Source organism: Leuciscus leuciscus (genome assembly GCF_965113295.1).
Source record: "Leuciscus leuciscus genome assembly, chromosome: 25".
In the NCBI taxonomy this organism is placed as follows: domain Eukaryota; kingdom Metazoa; phylum Chordata; class Actinopteri; order Cypriniformes; family Leuciscidae; genus Leuciscus; species Leuciscus leuciscus.
This window is the reverse complement of record NC_138724.1, coordinates 14651944-14678959: the sequence shown is the minus strand read 5'-3', so window position 1 is coordinate 14678959 and position 27016 is coordinate 14651944. Positions and strand designations below refer to the sequence as shown.

The 27016-nt window shown below is 37.8% G+C and overlaps 1 protein-coding gene across 2 annotated transcripts in view; it reads left to right on the top strand.

Moving 5' to 3' along the window:
• Window positions 1–27016, top strand: part of tln2b (talin 2b) — a 152956-nt gene that overhangs the window by 40869 nt on the left and 85071 nt on the right. For both annotated transcript variants that reach the window (XM_082159833.1, XM_082159834.1), the window contains exons 2-4: window positions 22376–22549; window positions 25102–25199; window positions 25309–25438. In XM_082159833.1, coding sequence (XP_082015959.1) covers window positions 22414–22549; window positions 25102–25199; window positions 25309–25438 — 364 coding nt within the window. In that variant the 5' untranslated portion in view covers window positions 22376–22413. The remainder of the gene's footprint in view (window positions 1–22375; window positions 22550–25101; window positions 25200–25308; window positions 25439–27016) is intronic.

Genomic DNA, 27016 nt, shown 5'->3' with positions numbered 1-27016 from the left:
TGATAACATCGTCAAGCAAAAGGCTAATCATATCAATTACCGTTGTGTCCGATGTTGTAAAGAGCGACACCATTGTGCGGCGTTTACCTCAGTAAATTGAGTGAGTGAGTGGAGGCGGGGCTAATTTGCATATTAATGGTGGCAAGGGTGTAGAGTTACATTCAAGCTATTTTAAGGCATTAAGACATTTTTTACAGGAAAAAAAAACTTTTAAATATGTAATTTTGGTGGTCAAAGATGAGTTTTAATGGATAAAATGATTGACTACAGCGGGACTTTAATCACACAACAAAAGACACTGCTCTTGACTGAATCACTTTTGTAACTTTTTAATAAGAATACATTTATATTTAATTTACACAGTGAAGACTATGCAGTGTTTTTTTGTACATTTAGTCACTTTGTCGAATGTAATTAGTCATATCGTTATCAATCGTGAAGACTTTGGTCATATCGCCCACCCCTAACGTAAGACACTAAAACAATGCTACGAACAGCAACTTTTGATATCGACCCCCGCTCTGTTTAGAGACTCATTATTCCATTAATGTTTGATAAATGTCTGTGAAACTGGTTGTTAATAGACATTTTTAGACATGTTAATAAATTTGCTGGAAATAAAGCCGTTGAAAGTGAGAAGTGAGAACACGTTTTATTGTGCATGCTCAATTGCAACCTTTTTCCATGTCCAGGTGTCTATGGGAATTTGCTTCTCTCGAACTGCTGTCTTATCAATGAAAACATAAAGAGAGAGAGAGAGAGAGAGAGAGAAGCATCTCCCCATCAAGTCCTCTCCACAGTTCCGGCCATCTTCAATGGCTCTGGCTGACAGATGGCTTTCTCTTATTGCTCTTTCAATTTTTTACAAGCAGTCTGATGCGATCAGACTCATTTCAGCTCCTCACCAGACTCTCCACAGTAGCTCTCTGCAGGGAGGCTAGTGCAGAGAACACGTCTAGTGGACCGAGAAGTGTTAGTTAAGCCAAGTGTACACTACAAAAAAGACTTATTTTGGATGCTTGTGAAATATCAGTCTAAATATTACAACATTTTATCAATATTCTCTCTCTCAGATGCTCTAAAAAATGTAGAACAAGTTTGTGCTATAATTATTGTGGAATAATCTTTTAAATGTATTATTATTTATTTAAATAAAATATAATGTTATGTTACGTCACGTTACATCATGTTACATTACGGAACAAGTGTGTGCTATGTTTGGAATAATCTTTTCAATGTATTATTTATTTAAATTTATTATTATTTATTTAAATATAATGTTATGTTATGTCACATTACGTTACGTCACATTATGTCCATTACATTACATTACAGAACAAGTATGTGCTATGTTATTTTTGAATAATCTTTTTAATTTATTATTTATTTTAATTTATTATTATTTATTTAAAAATAATATAATGTTATGTTACGTCACATTACGTTACGTCACATGATGTCCGTTACATCAGGTTACATTACAGAACAATACAGAATTATTTATTATTATTTATTTATATATAATATAATGTTATGTTACGTCACGTTATTTATGTTACGTTACATTACATTACAGAACAAGTGTGTGCTATGTTAGTTTAGAATCATCTTTTCAATTTATTATTCATTTTAATTTATTATTTATTTGTTTAAAAATAATATAATGTTATGTTACGCCACGTTACGTCACATTATGTCCGGTACATCAAGTTACATTACCTTATATTACAGAACAAGTGTGTGTTAGTTTGGAATAATCTTTTTAATTTATCATTTATTTAAATGTATTATTATTTATTTAAATATAAAATAATGTTATGTTACGTCACGTTACATCACATTATTTCTGTTACGTTACATTACATTACAGAACAAGTATGTGCTATGTTAGTTTGGAATCATCTTTTCAATTTATTATTTATTTTAATTTATTATTATTTATTTGAAAGTGAAAAAGTGAAAGTGTAAATATACAGTAAGTTTAAATATAAAATAATGTTATGTTACGTGACGTGACGTTACGTCACATTATGTACATTACCGTTACATTACTTTACAGAACAAGTGTGTGCTATGTTAGTTTGGAATATTCTTTTGAATTTATTATTCTTTTTTTTTTATATAATATTATATTAATTATATATATGATAATAAATGGGATAATATTTGTGCTACAATCTAGGGGTTTTGTCGCAGATTTAAAGCATGCTAAAGTGACAAGTTTATGTTTTAGTCTCCGAGTGAGAAGTAAGACAAAAATAGTTGGAATCTGAGTTTGTGTGTGTGTGTATAGGTTATGATATCGTGTGAACCACTTGAGACGACCTTTGAGATAAAGTTAACACACTTGTGCTCAACAAGCTTGGTGTATGTAGACAGGTAGAGGTGCTGTCATGGCAACAGTGGCCGTCGGGTGCAAATGTACATCCAGCAACATGTAACCGCAGTCACGTCCCACTCTCCTGGCTTTGATCAACAACACTCTCTATATTTTTCTTTCCGAGAGCCATGCAATACACAACGTCACGGTGTAGACAATACACTCAATCTCTGGCTGCCACAAGCTGTTTCTTTCCTCTCGTTCGGACTTATACGATTGAAACCGTGGTATGCACAATCTAGTTTATCTAAACCTGTCAGATCCATTGAGCCACACCATTTTTTAATGCTACCTTACATAAACTTCTCGCTTGAGCGGGTTGACGCAATCTCAAAGCGTCCCTCTCGCTGTTCATCTTGTTTAACCACGATCACGTTTCCAAACATCTCTCGTTCTTCGCTTTCAAGACCTTCTCCATTACGTCAGTCATTGTCAGTCTTGATCGCTGACTGACAAAAAAATGTCCTTGACATTACAATCAGCAGGGGATGTCGACCCAGTTCTCTCTCTCTCTCTCTCTCTCTCTCTCTCTCTCTCTCTCTCTCTCTCTCTGTCCATTGCCCAGGTGGATGGTGGGTCAATGATGTGAAGATTCTTTTTGAACACAGTCATTTAGTAAAAAATATTTTCTAAATGCAATTCAATTCACACATGCAGTAACCTGAATACACCTGTTCTGTGGTGACTGAAATTTCTCAATTTCAAATTATAAAAATTATTTTGGGTGAGGGGCATAAAATAAAAGCAAATGTCAAGGTGGTACTGGTACATCTGTTCTGATATCACAATGAAGAAAGAAGTCTGATTAAAATGTTTGGTATAATCGTATGTTTTTATGTAAGGGTTTTTATGTAATGTAATGTAGTGTGAGGCGGTTGTTATAGCGAATACAACCCCGACAGGCTGATCCAGGCTGATACATTATCCCGCTTATTACATGGCTACCTACCAAATAAATCAATAATTTGACACAAAATATTGATTTAAAAAGGAGTTTATTGATTAAAAAACGATTGTATTGCTTCCGCTAAAGAAAATAGTCCGTTCCGTCTCTACGGTTAGAATCCTGCGTCCATAGCAACGCTCTGTTTTTCATGGCAATGGTGTGTTATACTTAGCAGCGGTCTGTTAACAAGAATTATTACATGGCTTGGTTGAATTCTAATGTAGAATGCGGTCTGTTATTTCTTGACCCCTGTCGGGGTTGTATTCGCTATAACAACTGCCTCGCTGTACATTATCCCTTACATAACAGACTGCATTCTACATTAGAATTCAACCAAGCCATGTAATGATATATTATAGTATAAATATTGTACTGTTTTATATTTTTTACCAAATTATGTTTTGTTAACTGTGTGTCAGGGTCAATAAGTCTTTCAGATAATTTGATAATTTGAAGATAAATTTGATAAATTCTTTGTGAGAAATGTTGCAAGTGGAGTGATAAAAAACGGTGAAACGGTCCCAGCGCTGATACTTGGGGAATATCGCACGGCTGGAAAAGGCCCTCAGCCAATCTGAAAAAAAAAAAAAAGTATATATATATTTATTTATTTATTTATCTATTTATTTATATATATATATATATAACTTTAAATAAATGATTAAATTGTGAAAAGCTTTTTTGGTTTTCTTTATCATGGACACTCTTATCTGTCACTGACCCTGGTTCCCTGGTTGGAAGATTGCAGTGTTGTGATTTACTGTCCTTGGCAAGCAGCGTGGGATTTATGTTGCACGGGGCCGCTCGTGTGCGACTCGCTGCTAATGGGTTAGAGGCTAGGCTAGCTGACTCGATTTAGTCAGCTCATGTTCTGCTGTCATTTTATTGGCTCTTTCTTTCAAAACTGATCAGAGGCCTGTGATAAACTTGTAATATCCTGTCGGCTGTCGCCCTGTGTTTTTTTTTTAGTACTCCTCATGTATGATTGTGTTTTAAACTGACCTGAGACCGGTGTTGCTCAGAAACACTCTTGAGGTCCATTTCAGTGGTTTTGACACCCGTCGACCGCCTTTTGAAAATGCGAGATGTTCTCTGCGTCTCCTTTTGAAGGTGCAGAACATTTCGCCGCTGTTATGAGCTGGCGAGTCGAGCATGTTAGATTTGTCTGGAAACTGTTACAGTGAAACGAGAGATGTGACATTCTTTGTGTCTTTTTTAAACACATGTACATGAACAGTTGAAAATGTTTAGTTGTACTTAACTCTAAACCACCACCTGTGGTTAGTTCAAAACAGTGTTCTGCCCACAAAAGACAATACCCTTTTACATTTAATATGTGTGAAAATACCAATTCCCATATCTCATAAATCACAGAGTTGCATTCTAAGTTACATTCTATTGGACATTTGACCCTTAAACTCCTTAATATGTTGACCAGCTGGATACAATGAGCACTTTCAAGGATGAATAATCAGTGGATTTGCCACATAATTGGCATCAAATCTTTGAGTTTCATTTGAAAGACATGGTGCCATGTACTATATCTGTGTTTAGAATATTTTTATATCTGTAAAAATACTCCACAATTATTTTTAAATGGTTATAGTTTCTACACAAGATTTTGAGTTTGTTTGTTTGCTTTTTGAGGTTGTTAAGGTATTTACATTTTGTTTGCGAAGGTTTTTGAGGTATTGAGTCATTTTTATGAGGTATTTGAGTTTTGTTTGCTGAGGTTTTTGAGGTATTTGAGTAGAGATGCACCGATCGATAGGCCAGGGACCGGAATGGGCCTTTTTTCCGCATGATTGGCCCAGACCGGTGACCGGCCGGTCAGTTTCACGTCTTTCCGATTTCAGACAAAAAAAATCACTCTGCTCTTGACTAAATAACTTTTGTAACTTTAATTGTAAGCATTAATCTGTATTTAATTTTTACCACAAAAACTTCAGTGTTATTTTACATTTGATTACTTTAATTTCTGAAGTATTTCTTACCTGAGTATACTGTTAGAGCCACCTGAAAAACGTATAGCCATGTTTATTTCATATCTCTCTTTATTCTATTGCATTTATTTGTTTATTTGTTCTTATTTTATTACTGACTTTTTAATTAGTATATTCAAAGTATATTCAAACAAAAATCTACTTTTCTTCAAGGCAAAAGTTTATTTTTATGAAAATATACTTTTGCCTTGAAGAAAAGTAGATTTTTGTTTGAATATACTGTCAATTACAGACAGTTCTAAGAAAGAAAATCGGAATCAGCAAAAATCGGTATCGGCAGGTCACGAAAAAAAAAAAAAAACGGAAATCTGAATCGGCCCAAAAAATCTCTATATTTGAGTTTCGTTTGTTGCGGTTTTTGAGGTATTTGAGTTTTGTTTGCTGAGGTTTTTGAGTTATTTTTATGAGGTTTGTGAGAAACTTGAGTTTTGTTTGAGGTTTTTGAGATACTTGGTTTGTTTGCTGATATGTTTTAGGTATTTGAATTATCTTTTTCTGAGGTTTTTGAGTTACTTGAGTTTTGTTTGAGGTTTTTGAGGTATTTGAGTTATCTTTTTCTGAGGTTTTTGAGTTACTTGAGTTTTGTTTGAGGTTTTTGAGGTATTTGAGTTATCTTTTTCTGAGGTTTTTGAGTTACTTGAGTTTTGTTTGAGGTTTTTGAGGTATGTGATTTCTCTTTCTTGATGAGGTTTTGTTTTCAAGGTACGTGAGATTTGTTTGATCAGGTTTTGAGTTATCTTTTTGCTGAATTTTTAAAACATGCAACATTGTTGTAGCTATTCAAATCATTCATACAGTTGCCAACTCATTACATGGCCACAGCTGGAAAAGAAACTTGAATTTTGATACTTTCGCATTGAGGTCAGACAAAACTGTCATGTCTAAGTGGGCGGTTATTAGCTAGAATATGCTTGAGTGAGTGAACCAGAACTTATGGTGATAGTCAAAAGTCTGGCTACGTACGGTAAGACTAGGTTATGCACTTCAGCACAAGTTGACCACTCTTAACAAGCTTTCCCTTTAAAGGGTTAGTTCACCCAAAAATGAAAATTCTGTCAGTAATTACTCACCCTCATGTTGTTCCAACCCCGTAAGACCTTCGTTCATCTTCGGAACACAAATTAAGATATTTTTTATTAAATCTGAGAGCTGTCTCACTCCTCCATAGGCTTCTAAGACATTCTAACTTGCTGGCCCAGAAAATGCATTAAAGAGATCGTTAATGTAGTCCAAGTGACTACAGTGGCTCAATCTTAAGTTTAAAAAGCAACAAGAATACTTTTTGTGCGCAAAAAAAACAAAAATAACGACTTTATTCCACTATTTATTTCCTTCTCTCTGAGCCTCGAGTTTTTTCACGTAGTGTTTTAGCGCAGCGCGTCTGTGTTGCACGTCACCACGTAGGCTCACTATTGGCCGACGCTGGTCATGTGTGTCATGCGTGTGACGTGCAACACAGAAGCGCTACGCAGTTACACTACGTGAAAAAACTCGAGGCTCAGAGAGAAGGAAATAAATAGTGGAATAAAGTCATTATTTTGGGGTTTTTTTGCGCACAAAAAGTATTCTCGTCGCTTTATTAATTTAAGATTGAGCCACTGTAGTCACTTGGACTATATTAACGATGTCTTTAATGCATTTTCTGGGCCAGCAAGTTATAATGTCTTAGAAGCCTATGGAGGAGTGAGACAGCTCTCAGATTTAATCAAAAATATCTTAATTTGTGTTCCGAAGATGAACGAAGGTCTTACGGGGTTGGAACAACATGAGGGTGAGTAATTACTGACAGAATTTTCATTTTTGGGTGAACTAACCCTTTAATACTGTCACTGTACGCTTGCTTTCCATTTACATTCGCAGTTACTTTACAGTCTCTGGCACGTTTACGTTTGTGATAGTGTATCTAAACGGTCGGGTCTAGAGGGAAAGGAGTGAGCAAGGGAGGGAAAGAGAGGGGCGGAGCGTTGGTAATTGAGTCTTTTTTTTTTTTTTTTTTTTTTTCTTCGTGAGTGAGAGTTTGAAAGAGAGAGGTCAGAAATAGCTTGGAACAACAGGCCAGTGTTTCTGCCTGATTTGATTACATTCCTGGCAGTGTGTTTTTATGTTTCGCTCTTGAGGGAGCCGCTGGAAGGTTACTGGAGATCAGCAAACCTGCTACCCCTCCTCTCTCCATCTTCCTGCTGACTGACATTCCCTCCGACAGCGGCCTGACGAGAAGTCTTCAATTGTAGAAAAGCTTCCTGTGAGGTTAATTGATAATGCCAGCTGCCCATTCCACATCACAGAATGTAGTTCTCCACCACTGAGACTGGAGGTCTGGCTGTCTCCTTCACCACAAACCCTCAGTTTGGGTGGATTTATAAAAAATTTAAAGTTGAATATAAGTTGAGTAATTTTGCCTCAAATCATTTAATGATGTTTCTAAAACCTCTGGATTCTAAATAATTATCAGAGTTGATGAAAAGCCAATAATCAATTAAATCAAATGTAACATTAAAATAAACGGAGCTGCACAATTAATAACAAAATAAAACTGAAATTGCGATATAGCTTTGTGCAATTATCAAATCAATGGCTGCGATTTAATTGAGTATTTAGCAGGGGTGTCATGTTTCTCTGTAAAAAATTGGACTGAACTGTTCTCTACCCACTGTTCGGCACACACTTTTTCCCCCCTGAACATAGCACATACTGGACCGTACCAAAACTGTGACAACTGTGAGAAATTTGAACCGTTACACCCCTAGTATTTGGTCTGTTGCACTGTGTTTCAGAGTAAACGGTGGCAATGTTTTCATGCAAGCAGCTCATCTCAAAGAGGCTCAGTTCCTAAATGCAGCAGACTTCATCTCTGCATGTGCTGTGAGTTTAACATGCATTTGGTAACAACAGTAATCTTTATCTGTCATAGTTTTGATGTCATACGTATTGATGTTGCTGTTGTTGGTTTGATTGGCTTCCTAAAACACCAATATGAATGAAATGTGGACTGAGACAACTAAAAAGGAGGTTGTGTCCACTTTACAGTCCAGGTTCAAGGTGAAATGTTTACCATATCGCAGTTCAAATTGCAACATATCACAAAATAATCTCAATATAAAAATGTTTTCCAGCCACGTTGTGTAGCCATATATATAAATATTGTTTTATATATTTTAATATTATATTTGACCCTGGACCACAAAACCAGTCACATGGGTAAATTTTTTGAAATTGAGATGTATACATCATCTGAAAGGTGAATAAATAAGGTTACCATTGATGTATGGTTTGTTAGGATATGACAATATTTGGCCGAGATACAACTATTTGAAAATCTGGAATCTGAGGGTGCAAAAAAATCGAATCATTGAGAATATCTCCTTTAAAATTGTCAATTTATGTACGCGATTGTGCCGCATTCACACACAAAAATAAATGTTTTATATACTTATGCTAGGAAATTTACAAAATATCTTCATGGAATATGATCTTTACTTAATACCCTAATGATTTTTGGCATAAAAGAAAAATCGATAATTTTGACCCATACAATGTATTGTTGGCTATTGCCACAAATATACCCGTGTGACTTATGACTGGTTTTGTGATCCAGGGTCACATATATGTTTACTTGCATGTCATCTGCCCATTAACCGACACCAGAGAACTGTGAACAAGTGAATGTGTTGTTAAATATTAACATTTTAACTTTAAAATCTCAGGGGGTATTTCAAGTATATATTTTACATCGAAGGTCTGAGACAGGTCACCACAGCGACCGGTAGATAAGGCTCGCCACTGTACAGAAACACCTTTATTTTTGCAACTCACGAAAATAAGCATGTTCGCAACATACACTGTTTGTCAAGAATTAACAGCAGTTAAGTAGCGATTGTTATCAATTAAAGGGGTGGTTAAATATGATTTCGCTTTTCTAACTTTAGTTAGTGTGTAATGTTGCTGTTTGAGCATAAACAACATCTACAAAGTTACAACGCTCAAAGTTCAGAGCAAAGGGAGATATTTTCTTTTAAAGAAATTGCTTCTTAAGGACTACAACATTCCTCCCGGATTAGTGACATCACCAACCCCCGAATTTACATAAACCCCGCCCCCGGAACACGATTTATAGATTATCAAGACAGAATATGCTAATCAATGACTAGAAGATAACTACACATAAGCTACATAAATTCACCAACTAACCATTCAGAAATGTTGTCTACATGTTGTCACTTCTTCTTGAGTCTCTCCATCTTTCTGACTTCAGTTTGAACATAAAAGGCTAAAGGTTTTTGAAATTTTCAGTGCATGTTTGTGTGAGGTAAAAGGACACAAGCTCTTGAAGCCCCGCCCACTGTGCCGGGAGCAGTAGCTCATTTACATTTAAAGGAACAGACACAAAAACGTTGTGTTTTTGCTCACCCTCAAAAAGTGACAACTTTAACATGCTATATAAAAATATCTGTGGGGTATTTTGAGCTTAAACTTCACATACACACTCTGGGGACATCAAAGGCTTATTTTACATCTTGTGAAAAGGGCATTATGATTATACTGTAACTGTACCACCCCTTTAAGTAAACAACACATAGCTAGCCCAGTCTCACAATGGAAACATCAGAGAATTGTTGGTTAATGTTTTATTTTATTTTTTTGTAGCCATTGAATCAGAATTGCTTTTTGTGTACTTTTAATCCATAGAGAGCAGTTTGACTACTGAATCCTGACTGTTAGGGAGTACTATTGGGGAGCTGATGTTTTTCTTTTTTTTTCTTTTTTTAAGTAGGACTCCTACCATGTGAGGTGTGGTTTAGCACTACAGACACTGTGGCCATGACAACCCAAGCGGGTGGGTGGGTGTATGAGTATATGCAGCTGTTAGGGTGGAGATGAGATATTCTCTTCCTCTCTCACACTCATTCTCTCTGAGTCTCGTTCCTGTCTCTGCAATAAGATAAGGAGGGATTCTGAATGTATTATGTATTATTATTCTAAATGAATCCTCTCATGGGCTCTCACTCAGTCTTCTCCCACAATATGTCCTGGGATCACAACCTAACGCTAATTAACTGGAAGTTTTACTTTGAAGGGCAGGAAGCTGCTTTTGGCATAAATGTCATTTTTAAAAAGTGCTGCGACGTGGACAAACCGGTTGTGCACAAATAAATTAAAACATTATTTTACTGTTTTGACAGATAGATATTCTATGTGATGCATTCATATTTAGAAAAATGTATCAATGTTGTAAATGATGACTCTTTATGCAAGAACAATGAGACCATGTGCTCGTAGTGCACTATAATTCAGTGATAAAAGTGTCTGCTAAATGATAAACGTGTATGTGTGTGCTTCTGTTTGTGCTGCAGATGAGAAGAGCTCTTGAAAATGTTGAAGGCACATGATATTAACACATTAGATTAGTATGTGAGATCCAATGAGTTTAAAAGAGGCCAAATTGCCATATGGTTGAGGGCGAATTTCGGTGGGAATTGGAAAAGAGAGAGAGAGAGAGCTGATGGTGGATGTTCTACATTGTGGGGTATTTTTAGTGTCTGAAGAGCCTCTTTTTTGCTTTTTCCCAGAGACAAGGATTCATCATTTCTGTCAGCTAGCATGGCAGAAGTTTAGCAGTTATATATCTGCTCAACTCAGAGTGGTTCTTTATAACAGCAATGCCATTAACACTCTCTAATAATCTTTTCCTGTTTTTTTCTCTCTCACTCTTGCTTTCTTTGATATTCAGCTTTAATTAGCACTTTTAGCAATATCACTGTAAACTATTATGCCTTACTTTGGAAATGGCAGTTTCCGATACAATAGTGAGACTGACTAGCCTATCTAGACTTTTTTCTTTTCTTTACGTATCTAGAATTTTAAATTATATTTTTAGATATTTATACAGTAGCAGTGGTGCTGCAATTAGACAACCAGATGCATTTAGAGACAAATTTTGTGGTTTGTAACCTCTTTATGAACTTAAGAATGCCTTTTATGCAAATGACTTGCACATCTGATTAGGGTCAGGTAAACCTGAAACCATCATAACTATATGGGGAGTCCAGTTAAGACCAATAGTTCTGTAGTTTAAGCATGTTTGGCACATCCCTGGCTATTACAGCAACAACATTACATTTTATAGATGGTTCAAGTTTCACGATTTATGATAATTGATTGGAAAAAGTTGGTCCAAGCTGGTTTGGATGATTGACTTTAAACCGGTGGTGCATAGACCTGGTAGACCATCTTCCCTGCATTTCCATTCTGGTCAATGTTGGATTTGTGTTGATTTATGTGATACCAGCTTAGCAGTGATGCTGTGTAGTTGAGCTGGAATGATGCATTGATGTAATTGATTACGTCGATTACGCACTGTTTATGTTCATCCCTAATCCCCTGTCATGTTTTACACAAAACAAAACTCTAGAACAGATGCTAAAGGCTAGTATGGCAGCATTTTGTTTTCGACAAGCATGACAACCCCGTTCTATAACCAAACTGACACCTGCACATTTTCAGCACTCACAACCGCATTCTCGACAAACCCGCGCTGAATGAACGGAACCGCACTGGGACAACTTGTTGTCTGCCACGTCATATAATGTGAGAGCCACAGTGAACTGTATAATCATGACGGATTTACTCACGGAGATTGAGAAAATATTTGATCCACCGGAGCTGCAGTGGGTGCGAGCTGCGCCCTTTATGGGGAAGCTTGTTCACCAAGGAAGTCTTGCTGTTTCAACTAGCTAAGAAGCCTCATAGTGATACCAGCACACCAGCATTCAAAACACTCCTATTTTTCATCAAAGTAGGTCAACCTGTTAAGGGCACCTTGGCTAAAATGGTGGGAACACATTCAATCAGCTGCCATGTTTATTGATCACCTCAGTCTAGTCTGACCGCGTATTTTTAGCCAGGTTGTAAAGTGATCTGAGACAATTTGCTGATAGGCAGCAGGACACCGCAAAGAGTCAATTTAATGAGAATCTCATCTTGTGTCGACTTCACGTGCTTCGTCTGCGATATTCTTTGAACATCCGACAAGGCCGCCAACCTCTCCTAAAATACGGCTGACCCAATTACAGCACAACGGTGTCTGCCGTTTTATCAGACGACCGAAAAATCCGCTCAGGGTCCCAGTGCACTCTGATGTAACTAAGAAGCCAATGTCTTGAACAGATTTGACAATTATCTTCGTCTCCGGGTCAATGTGCCATTGTCATTTGCATTCAGAACTAGAGCAGGGATTTTCCACACTATCTACTCAGCCATATGTCCTTTCCATACAAATTAAAGGGTTAGTTCACCCAAAAATGAAAATTCTGTCAGTAATTACTCACCCTCATGTTCTTCGAACCCCATAAGACTTTCGTTCATTTTCGGAACACAAATTAAGATAATTTGCATGATCACAAATTAAGATAATTTGCATTATTTGCACTCATCGCATGATAAACTTAAGGTTGAGCCACTGTAGTCACTTGGACTATTTTAACGATGTCTTTACTATCTTTTCTGGGATGGCAGATATTGATTACCTAGCAGCCTATGAAGGAGTGAGCCAGCTCTCAGATTTCATCAAAAGTATCTTAATTTGTGTTCCGTAGATGAACGAAAGTCTTACGGGGTTGGAACAACATGAGGGTAATTACTGACAGAATTTTCATTTTTGGGTGAACAAACCCTTTAAATGGCTTCTAAACGAAATAAATGTGTTTGTTTGATCAAAAAGCCTGACTGATTGATCAAACAATCAATTATGTTTGGGATCATCAGGCTTTGCCACTCTGTCCTGGTTTAGCTGGAGCGTGTATTAATTTGGTACATCTGTAGAAGTCCTTGAGGACTCAGTGCTGTAGGGAGAGGCCAGATGTGCCAAAATATCTTAAAATAACCTGACTAACCTTCCTCTTCTACTACTGAAAGACTAGAGTTACCAGGCAAGAAGTCTAGCTGTTTATTGATGGTGAAGTTGGTTATTTTTTGTGTTAAAAAGATTAAGGTTAGGGTTAATGTAATGGAGCCAAGTTGGACATGGACTCTATCAACCCTATCCCACACTAACCTTAACCTCAATATCAGCCTACCATTGCCCTCTGATTTTAGGTGTAGGTTGGACGGAAATGGTAGGTTAATGAGAATGGAGATTGCTAGTCATTGTGAGGGGGAAAAAGGGTGTGAAGATGCTTAAATCTTTATTACAGTGTAGCAGTGCAGACCCAAGCTAGACTAAAGACCTACACTTAAGTCAGAACAAATGCAGTTTGTAAATTCGTTTACCACACACAAAGTTTTTGGTGTAAATTAAGAAATACAAAAATTGCGGTTTCTTTGGTAATAAAGCTCAGGCTCAGTTTTTTTTTTGGACAGTTGTCCATCGCTGTGATACCTTTTGGGGTGATGCTGTTATTCTACACATGGTTGAGTGGGATTCATATCAAGTCAGCCTGTAATTTTTTACAGCATGTTGTTCCTGTACCAGCAATGTCCTACTAGGGTAAACTGCATTAAGCATGATACACTTGTGTGAATATATTAAATGATGGTACTCATTCACAAGTCATTCTACTCATTTTTGGATAAGAATGATAAAAGGATCACCAAATTTTTGCACATTATAATTTATTTAAATTAAATTAAATTAAAAATTGCTTTATAGATTACGAACAGGAATCCTATACAGATACCTTGATAATATCGATCCACAAAAGAAGCTCTTTGTTTTCCAGTCCCTGGAAGGCAGGGTATTGTGTGCATATGGTACATTCTGTCTCATATTTCTGCTCTAATCACAATGCACTTAAATTTCATGCTTAATGCATACAAAACATGCACCCTTAAGATAGATTGGACTCCCTTCCGTCCCTGCAGCAACCCACAATACAGGAATCGCAATGAAGCAATGGCAATGATTCAGACAAGCCTCTTTATGGCTCCTGTATTTATGAAGGCTGATTAATGTGTGTATGGAGAGGCAAGCTGTTTTTAAAGCTATCTGATTTATGTTTTTTTCAATTACTCCCAGTCTTATGACTCTGAGATTGTTAATATGAATGTCATCATTTGCAGTTTGGCATTGTGGGTGGCTGTGGATCTAAATGCACCGTTAACATCAGTAATCGCTTACCATAAGAATGCTGAACAGCGGTAGTGTCCAATGAGTTCAGTTTTGAGTGGTTGCCAGAGACATTGCTTTGCAGTTAGGTGGTTGCCAGGGTGTTCTGGATGGATGCTAACCTATTGCTGTGATGTTCTTTAAGACATTGCTATTCGTTTACTGGAGTGTTTTAGCATGACAGTCCATTACTAGAGTGTTCTGGATGTTGCTAAGGAGTTGCTACTGTACGTGGCTGCTAGGGGGTTACTAAAGTGTTATGGGTGTTTTAGGCAGATGCTAAGATGTGATTGGTGTTTTCTAGGCAGTTTGCTAGGGTGTTTTCTAGGGCCTTTGCTAAGCAGTTGTGAGGGTATTATAGGTGGTGGACTGTGTTGCTTGGCATTTGCTTGAATGTTGTGGGTGGTATTTCAAGGCAGTTACTAGGGGATTGATTGGTTGTTGCTAGGGTGTTATGGGTAGTTGCTTACTGGCCCAGGTCTAAATAACCCAGCCCTTAGATTTCTATGAAATTACAGTATCTGACATGTTAAACTATGATTGCTGGTGTCTGGTGTAAGTTTGAGCATGGCTTCCACGATTCCACGGTACATTTCTTCCGATAATTTTCCTGCAATTTCTTTCCAATCACTGAAATGGAGGGGAAAAAAGGCTACAACATGAAACAAATCACAAGCATGTACTGATATGTCTTGATCGAAAAAAGGTATGTAAGTGAACCAAGACAGCAGGTGAAAAAATAAGCGAAGAGAGATAGAGCAGGAAATTACAGGGATACAGTCCAATAATGAGCCGCTTTGGTTCGGTTTCTTCAGATGATCCCAGTGATCTGAAGGCCGGGGAGTGAGAAGTTGAATGGGGTTTGTGGAGATTTAAAATTAAGTTCTCCTGTGAGGGGAAAAATCTGTTTCTTCTCAATCGTCTCATTTATTTTGTGTGTTTAGGTTGGGCAGAAGGGGTACCTAAGGAATAGTCCACTCAAACATGAAAGTTCTGTCGTCATTTACTCACCTTCATGTCATTCCAAACCTGTATCTGTATGACTTTCGTTCTTCTGTTGCTCACAGAAAAAAAAATATTTTGGAAAATGTCTCAATGGTCAAAAACAGTTCTTAAACATCTCTTATGTGTTGGAACAACATCAGGGTGAGTTAATGACATAATTTTGTTGGATTAACTTTCCCTTTAATCGTAGAGTATTTATTTACATGCTTAAATAATGCCTCATCAGATTGTAAAACTGGACATGAGCTCATAATGAAACTTTCAGTCAGAAATTCACGTGTGATCTAGTGATGTCTAGTGCATACCAGAGCAGCTAGGTAAAGCAGATGATCGCCGTGATACGGGGCTCTTTTGTTTGTGTCTGTTTGAGAGGGAGCGTGCTGTTGATCGCCCTCATGTCTCTCCATATCTCAATCTCCCTCAAAATTTCCTGTTTGTCTTTCCAGACTAAAGTTCGCTCAGACCAACCCTAAATGGATGTGTGTTTTCATTTGACCAAAATATGATGTAAAGAAGAGCAAGACCTATGATCATCCCTCCATTTATTAAACCTTCGTCAATATTACCTTTGAGATCGCCCTTCCTTTGTTGCCGAGCCAATGTTTATAATAAAAGTAAGTCTCACAAAGATAGGCCTTGTTTAACGCAACCAATCCCGGTCTCTCATTGCTAGCAGCTGGCTGGTGATGTTTACAAATCACAGCTGGAGGTTCTTGGGTCCATCTCCCAAAGCCGTTCGGGATTCTTGCTCCGGTTCCGAGTACAAACGCTTCCAGATTGTTTCTCTATGGGGCCTGACTCTCATACCAACTGGGGCATGAGAAAATGGTTTGGGAGTGCACATAGACGCACATTCGCACACAGTGTGGTCATTAGCGTAAGAATTTGTGACTCACTGCTTTTAGATGTTCAGAGAGGGAGGGTTATTTGAACATCTGGCAATACTGTCATTAAACGTATTAGGGAAGTTCTTAACAATTAAAAAGCGGTAATGTCTGTCAGTAATGTGCGTAAACAGAATGCTCATAGCAACACATATTGAATGGTTTAGACTTAGCAGAAGACAAATTTGTACGTGCTGACATCACCGAATGGTTCTAGATGAACCGTAGCTTTAGATGTCATATGCCCAGACCAGCCATGGACTAGTCAATCACTTTGATGCATATTGTACACAAAAATGGCGAGAGCTGATTGATTTTGCCAGACACAACCTGGCTTTTAGCAGTTAAAATCTGATTAGCTGCGTCCCTATTCAGAGGCTGCATCCATTAAAGGCTGCATTTGAAGGCCGACAAAGAATAGAACAAGAGGATTCTTTGCAGCATAGATTCATTGTGCACCTGTGTTGACTGGATTTTTTTTTTGAGAGAGAGAAAATGCCAAATCACACTTTTAAAGTATTGGGTTTCAACTTACTTGAATATCTAACAATACAAATGCTAAAAAAAGAAAACAGTTCAAATGTTGGCTTATATCTTGCTAAGATGGGTTTTTAATGGGTGGTTTATACTCTTTATTATGTACGTAAATGGACCAAAGTGAACATATTTAGACAGGTTGTGAACAGCTGTCTCAGTCATCCGTAGGCTAGACCATCCCATTTAACAACACTCAGTTCGACCTTTGTGGATTTAGAAGGCGTGGCCTTTGAAGTCTGTGTCCTTCGAAGGATGCAACCTCTGAATTGGGACACAGCTATTTACTGTCTTTGTGTAATTTCCTGGTGTCGAGGTGAACAGGTTTTTTACACTGCTGGAAAAAAAAGTAGTTTTTACAAGTTCTCAGGCTGCTACAACAAGGACTTCTGAACAACACTTAAGAAAACTGTATTAATTGTACAAAGTATTATGTATATGTGATATTAGCTAATATAATATTAGCTTATTTTAATGCATGTTTTGTCTTATTTTAAATAATTCATGTCACCTTGAGCTTGGAAGTTTTTTGAGACCCTCTAGTGGGTCCCAGTCCCCTGGTTGAGAACCACTGACATACATTTCTTAACATTTGAAATGTGTATGTTACTGTAAACTAACAATATAAACAACACTTTAAAAAAAACTGTATTAATTGTAAAAAATGTATAAGTTATTCATAAACATTGTAATGTAAAGCAATGTATATGGCACAGTCATGGTGAAAATAAGCTGCAGTGTAAACCAAACTTTATTCTGATGGTCAAAAGTCTAGATAAGCAAAATATGATGAACTCATGCACCTCAATCCAAGACTTATAGTTTGTTTCCTGTTCTGTAATACCTATTCAGGTGCGAAGAACCAGATAACTCAGAGTAGGGCTGTGCAATATGGACTATAAAAATTCTTTCATACATTTTTTTTTTTTTTATCAATATTGCGTTTTAAAATAAATTTATATTTTAATCATGGTTTTGAAACAGTATTTCCCTACACACATACTTTTACTACTGACGATATTTGCGGGCACCATATCTTTGCATAAATGATACGTGATTGGCGTCGGCTATTTCTTTATGCTTTTTGGCAGTTCGCAAATTCCCTTTTAAATTTTTGTTCACCTGGTTCGGCATGTGCCATTGTATTTCTATGTAAACATGCCCTAGACGGATGTCTTTAACACTTGTTCCGTATTTTGCTGCAGCTCGCTCGTGCATGCCACTGCATTTATACGCGGCACTCAAGGTAAAAACTTTTAAAAAATGCATCTATAAATCTGAGTCTTGTGTTTTCAACCGCAAAAACGCGCTCTGTGGGAATGTTTTGCCGCAACGATAGTTTAACATTCTTGAAAACAACCTGGCTCTATGATCCATCATCTCTCCTGTATCCAAAATATTCCCAAACCATGGATGTTTATTTATTTATCTTGTCCTGAATTCACCCTTCCTGTTTCTTTGCCTTCTTACATGTTTTCACGATAAAAATCTTTGCCGGAAAAATCGTGCTTTCTGCAGTTTGGAAATCGCGCATGCTCACTTTGCGATTTTATTACGATTTTGATAACACGGCAAACACGCACAACCCTAACTCAGAGTACACTCCCCTTCCAATCACACACACTTTAATGAATTCAGGACTAGTGGCCTCTGGGGCTCTGCTCTTTGCTATTGTTATTACTGCAAATCACCACACCACAATCCCTTCCAGATGGCCCCATCTTCTCCCTCGGCCCAATTGAATTGCCAGTTTTTACGACTGCATCCCAAAACATGTTTTCGTGCATCTTTTTGTCTACATCCGGAAACTTCTTGCTTTTTTTTTTTGTAAATTCAACAGCATAACTTAATATGACCACTGTTGTGGAGAGGCTCTGGCTTTGTTTAGGGAGTATGCCCTTGAGAGGCACTTTAAAGTCCAACGTTAAAAGCAGATGATGCTCTGAAAAGCATTATGTCAGATTTCATGTCTGTTGCAGAGGCGGGACTGGCTAATTGGCTGATCTCGTTGAACTTTCTGCTAGGGTCACAGACAAGATACGTTTTTGTAAATTCACTGAGGCAATAAAACTAGAATAGAAAAGATAAAGTCGAAATTAATATCAAGGGAAATTATCAGCAAATAGGATTTGTCATCTTGCAGTCCTTGTAGAAGTTACGTCAAAACTAGAGATTTCCAAATGAAAGATTTGGATGGAACGAGTGTAGTATTAAAGTTATATAAACAGCTGCTTACCTCATCCTTTTTACAATTCCTCTGGCTAACCTCCACCACCCCAGCTCCACCTTTTAGTCTCTATGATTAAATCAATCCCAGGGGGTGGTGTTTAAGGAAAGAGTTTGGGTTTCTTTTAGTTTTTAAATGCAGACAGCAAATCAAATCTCTTAACCGTTTATAATTCTTAAAGTTCTTAAAGTTAGACTTAGATATTTATAGAATCTGTGTCCTCAGAATTGGACAATGAATTTCATCTGATAGGGCACTCATGCCATATCTGCGGTCCAGAATATCATAGTGACACGGGGAGAGTCCACTAAGTTATCACCTAGATCACACCCTAGAAACCAACTAGCAATAGCTTAGCAGCCAACCACATAGCATTGCGGTGGTGAGCTTTGGAAAGCCGAACTCTATTGACATTTAGCTTAAAATTACATTTGGTGCGTTCAAGTCCTACTGGGAACTGAGTAAGATGGCGGTGTACCATCTCTTAACAAACTACACAGAAATACAGCAAGGTTTTTAACTCTTTTAACTTTAAGTATTTTGGTATTCTGACAAGTTTCTCACTGACACGCCCCCCAACTTCCATATTTTCCCACTTGTATTTACGACTTTCTGGTGCCGTTCATGTGCGTTGAACTCGATATGCGATCTTTCCGACATGACTTGAATGCACCAATTTGACCTCATTTAAATCCATTCCCTAAATTTTCCATCACAATCATTCAAAAGTGTGAAAAAGTGCACAGAGTTTTGGTTAATTTTTATATTACTGTTGTGATTCTTGCTTTTCCGGTGTCCCCCAGGAGTCAATTATAAGTGAATGTAGAGAGTCACATGCTGTTTAGGGGTTGAGCAGTGTGAGAGGTGGAATGCTTTGAGCCTGGCTGGAGGTTCAGGAAGAAATGAGAGGTATTTTGCAGTGTCTGTCACGCAGGGCTAGAAGGAGAAATGGGAGTGCTCAGTGTGGATTTACTTAAAGGTTGTAGACGAGAGATTAAGGGGGCAGGTGGTACCTTGCTTTGTTTGCCCTCTCACAGTCTTTCTTGTTCTCCATCTCTCGGACTCAGTGTCATATACGAGCCATTGTTGCCGTCATTTGCATTGTGCCCACCAATACATCAGGAAAGTTAGACGATTGTTCATACAGTTCAGCTCAAGGTTCAATAATGTATGAGACATAAAAGTGTCTCATCTTGGCTCAAAATCAACTTGGCTCATTTGTTTCATATGTTTTTTTAATATAATTTCAAATAGATTTATTCAAGGTTAAATTTAAAAACGAAATATTACGTTTTTGGGGAGTTACACCATACGAAATTTTACCACCTGAACTAACTATTTTCTATTTTCATAGAAAGGTCAAATTATATGATATTTTAAAAGACTAATTATTACTCACATGCAGCATTTGGCAAGTTTTAATTCTGTTCTCATGTGTATATGTGTGTGTGGTCTCAGTGGGACTTCTCATCTGGTACACAAAACCTCTGCATGTCCCCTGTGTGCCCTACTAGGAATGAAAGGACTATACAGAGCTATTTTCCCTACTTATTATTGAGTGTGTATGTGTGAGTGTACGCGCACGCAAGCTTGGTGACTGAGTGAGAAGACAATGTGGAGCTCGTTCACAAGTCCATTATCAAAAAAAGATTAGTCCTCTCTGTCTTCTGTTGAAGTGTTCCTGGCCCTGGTGAGATACTATCAGACACATCTTACTTTACTCTCAATCGCTTCAGCTGGACTGTCTGATTGAGATTCCTGGCTGTTCAGAATGGTCGCTTTGATGGTCTTTTTAGTATTTACTTAACATTTACAGTACAATCTAGTTTTATTTGATTCTATCATAATGTTTGATCTTGCTTGCGAGTCTGATCTTTATTATTATCCTAATCTCATTAGCAAGTCACATCTCTGGAATTAATCTGATCTCAGTTACGTGTCTGATCTCTGCTCTGAATCTGGCTTCTCATCTGAGACTGATCTGTTGCGAGTCATATCTCTAGTATGAATCTGATTTCTATTGCGAGTCTGACCTCTGCTACAAGTAAAATATCTTATACAATTCTGATGTCAGTTACGAGTCTGATCTCTGTTACGAATCAAACCTCTGGTTTTAATCGGACCACAGTTACAAGTCAAATCTTTGCTCTGTATCTGATCTCTTACAGATCTGATATTTGCTTTGAGTGTGATCTGTTGCAAGTCAAATCTCTGGTATGAATCTGATCTTTATTGAGATTAAAATCTCTTGTACAAAGCTGATCTCATTTATGAGTCGAATCTCTAATCCGATTCTGATCTCAGTAACAGTTTTGATCTCTGTTAGGAAACATTTGTTCTGTGTTATAAACGTGATCTCAGTTAAAAGTCTGATCTTTGCTTTGAATCTGATATTTGCTCTGAGTCAGATCTGTTACAAGTCAAATCTCTGTTATGAATCTGATCTCTATTGCGAGTCTGATCTCTTTTATGAGTCAAATCTCTTATACAAATCTGATCTCAGCTACGAATCAAATCTCTGATACAAATCTCCTGTCAGTTGCAAGTCAGACCTCTGTTCTGAATTTGATCTCTCTTACGAGTCAGATCCCTGGTATGAATCTGATCTTATTTGCGAGTCAGATTTCTGCTCTGAATCTGATCTCGGTTGCAAATCTGATTTCTGCTCTGAGCCTGATGTTGGTTATGAGTCTGATCTCTAGACTTGTTGCTGGTCTCTATTGACGTCTTTGAACTGTACTGTAGGAGCAAATCAACCATACTACCATAATTCACAAAAGTTATACTTGGTCTCAGTCTCTCTGTAATCACTTTTCCTGCTTTTTTTTAAACTTGAAGGTTTCTCTCTTGTGCAAAGATTACATTTCATAGATGTGATATTTGGTAGAGTTTGAGTGAGCTTAGGCTAAACACCCAGTTGGCAGTAGAATCTTTTCCTGTGCTCAGTATTTAAAGGGCAGTGCTGTTCTACTAATCTAATAACTACATTACAGACGCCTCTTGACAGTAAGGAGCTCATATTGTAAGCCTACACAAAGCTCTGATCTCTCTCTCTTATCTTCAGTGGCAGGCATATTTCATTAATCAGTGCTAGAGCTGAACTGAATTGCAAAAACTTGCATTCACATTTACTTATATTCCAGTTAATCCAGATAAAGCATGTTTTGACGTAGTTTTGTGGACCTCAAAGAATGAATGGGTATAGGGGTGGGCGATCTGACGATTTTGGGAAGATCGCCCACCCCTAGATGGGTGCTGATAGTTTCAGAGAAATTGACAGATTTTTTTCTTTACAGGTGTGCTAGTGGGTGCTCCCATTCGAGCAGCAGTCACGATGGTGGCCCTGTCGCTGAAGATTTGCGTGCGACAGTGCAATGTGGTCAAGACAATGCAGTTTGAGCCCTCAACTCCGGTTTACGACGCCTGCCGGATTATCAGAGAGAGAGTTCCAGAGGCCCAAAGTGGACAAGGTAAGAGTTACAAAACATTCCTCCATGTTTCCCGCCATTTTATACTCTTCCACGAGAAATACAACCCCCTCCTTTGAAGTCAATGTTAAACAACATTTGCAACGCTGTGGCTCTGTGACACTATCCAAACATTTCTGTTTGTTTGAGCATCACAACCAGCCAGACACAACAACACAACCATCCAGACAACAACACAACCAGTGGTGTGAGTTTAGAGATAGTACTATCTTTCTTTTTGGTGAAGTAGCTGTTCAAATTGCATGTAAGCTGAATTGTTAAAAATAACACCAGGAATGTTTATTTATCCATATTGACTAGAGACGCACCGGTCAACCGGCCATAAATCGGAACATATTTATTTTGGCCGATCTCTATTCCGGATTTGTGCACAAACTGCATTGCAATCATTTCCCAAAATGTCATTTTTGTGAAAATATTACAAAGTCTTTAAATAGCACGTTAACACAGGCCAGAGACAGGACACGCTGAAGACAAGACATAAAGACGAAAGCAGATGTGCCAGCAGATACTGAACAAGGCACAACAAGCTCACTGTTCGCGATGCTCAAAATATTGGAAGAAAAATATAAGGTAACACTTTAATTTAGAATCCAATTCTCACTATTAACCAGTTGCTTATTAGCATGCATATTACTAGGATATTAGCTGTTTATTAGTACGTATAAAGCACATATTATTGAATTTTTCTAGACCATATGCTACATGGCCATGGCCCTTAATCCTACCCTACCCTGTACCTAAACTTAAAGCAGCGCTATGCAGTTTTGGTAATTTCTTCGCTGTTTTCTCGCTTTTTGCCTGCGGGTTTCTCTATAGAGCTCCCCCTACAGCTTCGGAATATATATTTGACATCACTGTCGTCAAAACTCGTTGGCGACTCTCCCCCCCCTCCCATCTTCTCCCTCTGGTCATGTGCATTTTTTTTCTAGGAGCCATGTCCACTGAGGTATGTATGATACACAGAAGGCTAGCATATAAATGTTTAGATAGTGTATGTGTGCAGTGCCGTAAAGCAATTCGTTACATCGCGAGACCTGATATTACGCGGCGGCCTTCCGGCCCAAAGTTGCAAGGGTGGTTTTTCCGCTCACAGGCGTTACGGGGGTGCGAGAAGACCACCATTCAACCCGAAAAAAGTCATATAACCATTCCAATGACTCCGAAGCTGTAAATTAAGCTAAAAAAAACCCTGCATAGTTCCCCTTTAACAACTACCTTACTAACTATTAAAGCAAAAGTTGTAGAAAAAAGTTAGTTAATAGTGAGAATTGGACCCTTATCTAAAGTGTGACCAAATATGAATATTGAATTTATGGTGGGCATTTATATTAATGTTACTCTGAAGGTAACTGACTGTCTTCATGTAATATAATGCCTATTAAAGTAGTGTTTATAAGGGCAGCGCTGCTTTCCGTACAGTGGTAATTAAGGAATCGAAATTACTGCTGTTCCATAAGCTCCACCTACTGTCAGAGAGTGAATTTGCATTTTCATTCGGTCCGTCTGCTGTTTTTGTTTTGGGCAGGTGTGTCTTATGTAGCATAATTTCACAAAGATAAAGTCAGACCATTCTGTTTTTGCTTTAAATCTTGAAATTAAAAAACAACTGTTCATGCTACATGTGTGTAGCATCTTTGTTTGAATTGTGATTAAAATGCAGTGGTTGCCTCTAATTTCAAATGGCTAGAGATTTAAGGCCGGTTTGGCCTGGTGTAGAGCAAATAAACAACAAGTAAGCTTAAACAAACGAAAAAGAAACCGGCACCTGGTATTGGCCATGAAAAATGATGATCGGTGCATCCCTAATACATCACTTTTTACACACATTCTAAGGAAAAATCTTTGGAATTACTGGGATTGGGTTTAAATTACATCACAACATGTTAGAGAAACTGAGAATACAACTCTCTTTTTTTAATGTTGCTTAAACACACTAGGGGCAGGGGGTATAGTCTAAATTTCACAAAAATCTGCAGAGCTTGACAGAAGTTTGGATTTCAGACTAAATGTTTATACCAGCTGCTTCACATCAGCAGATTGTTTCTTTATCCATCATGTCAAAACTTGGGCGGTAAAGTGTTACACTATGTGCAACCTCAGCTGATCACCAGTTCTGCTTCAGACTGAGTCGGATAGATAAGTGCACTCTCTCTCTCTTTCCATCGACACTCAAGTCATCAAACCGCCACAAACTCAAACATTTATGCTCCCTGCTCGCGGGAGCTTGCGAAATGGACTTGTATGCGCTATCATTTCAATAGGAGTCATCACTTCAGGATGAGTCTACAGCTCTGCCACTCATTGTACATTCATTATACGCACAGCTACAGTTATAAGATTGTCGTGGCCGCAATGAATTGGATTCATATTATAAATGTCAATTGTTTCAAATTGACGAATTGGTTTGTGGTTTAATGAAGAGTTTGATATTTATCATGACCATATTTGTAGACCTAACAGGATCTCTTTGATTAGGTATCTAGTTCCATGGGGCAAGGAATTGTTTTAATTATGTAAAAAAATGATTGCAGCATCAGATTACGGGCTCTTCCTGTCCGATGATGACCCCAGGAAAGGAATCTGGTTGGAATCAGGGCGCACCCTTGATTACTACATGCTGCGGAATGGGGTAAATCACGTTATTAGATGTATCTGCATTCTCTTCAGACTTTTGTAAAAGTTTTTATTTCCACTCTGATTTTAAGCTTAATTTCAGTTGCTATTCTTGTCATTCACAGGACGTCCTGGAGTACAAGAAAAAACAAAGACCTCAGAAGATCAAAATGCTGGATGGAACCATCAAAACCATAATGGTGGATGACTCCAAAACAGTGGGGGAGCTGTTGGTCACCATCTGCAGCAGGATAGGTGGGTCCTTCCTTTATCTAAATTTGACAGAAATGTTGGCCTTAGAAGGTTCTATCTATCTATCTATCTATCTATCTATCTATCTATCTATCTATCTATCTATCTATCTATCTGTGTCCATCCATCCATCTTCCATCTATCATCTATCTATAATAATAAGTTTGTCTGTTCATCCATCTATCATCTATCTATAATAATAAGTTTGTCTGTTCATCCATCCATCCATCCATTCCATCCCATCCCATCCCATCCCATCCCATCCCATCCATCCATCTTCCATCTATCATCTATCTATCATATAAGTTTGTCTGTTCATCCATCCATCCATCCATCCATCTATCATCTATCTATCATATAAGTTTGTCTGTTCATTTATCCATTCCATCCAACTATCATCTATCTATCATATAAGTTTGTCTGTTCATCCATCCATCCATCCATCCATCCATCTATCATCTATCTATCATATAAGTTTGTCTGTTCATCCATCCATCCATCCATCCATCCATCCATCCATCCATGTATCATCTATCTATCAAATAAGTTTGTCTGTTCATCCATCCATCCATCCATCCATCCATCCATCCATCCATCCATCCATCTATTCCATCCCATCCATCCATCCCATCCCATCCCATCCCATCCATCCATCCATCCATCCATCCATCTTTCATCTATCATCTATCTATCATATAAGTTTGTCTGTTCATCCATCCATCCATCCATCCATCTATCATCTATCTATCATATAAGTTTGTCTGTTCATCCATCCATCCATCCATCCATCTATTCCATCCCATCCCATCCCATCCATCCATCCATTCCATCCCATCCCATCCCATCCATCCATCCATCCATCTTCCATCTATATCTATCTATCATATAAGTTTGTCTGTTCATCCATCATCCATCTATCATCTATCTATCATATAAGTTTGTCTGTTCATCCATCCATCCATCCATCCATCCATCTATCTATCTATCATCTATCTATCATATAAGTTTGTCTGTTCATCCATCCATCCATCCATCCATCCATCCATCCATTCCATCCCATCCCATCCATCCATCTTCCATCTATCTATCATATAAGTTTGTCTGTTCATCCATCCATCCATCCATCCATCTTCCATCTATCATCTATCTATCATATAAGTTTGTCTGTTCATCCATCATCCATCTATCATCTATCTATCATATAAGTTTGTCTGTTCATCCATCCATCCATCCACCCATCCATCCATCCATCCATCTATCATCTATCTATCATATAAGTTTGTCTGTTCATCCATCCATCCATCCATCCATTCCATCCCATCCCATCCCATCCATCCATCTTCCATCTATCATCTATCTATCATATAAGTTTGTCTGTTCATCCATCCATCCATCCATCCATCTTCCATCTATCATCTATCTATCATATAAGTTTGTCTGTTCATCCATCCATCCATCCATCCATCCATCCATCCTCTATCTATCATATAAGTTTGTCTGTTCATCCATCATCCATCTATCATCTATCTATCATATAAGTTTGTCCGTTCATCCATCCATCCATCCATCCATCCATTCCCT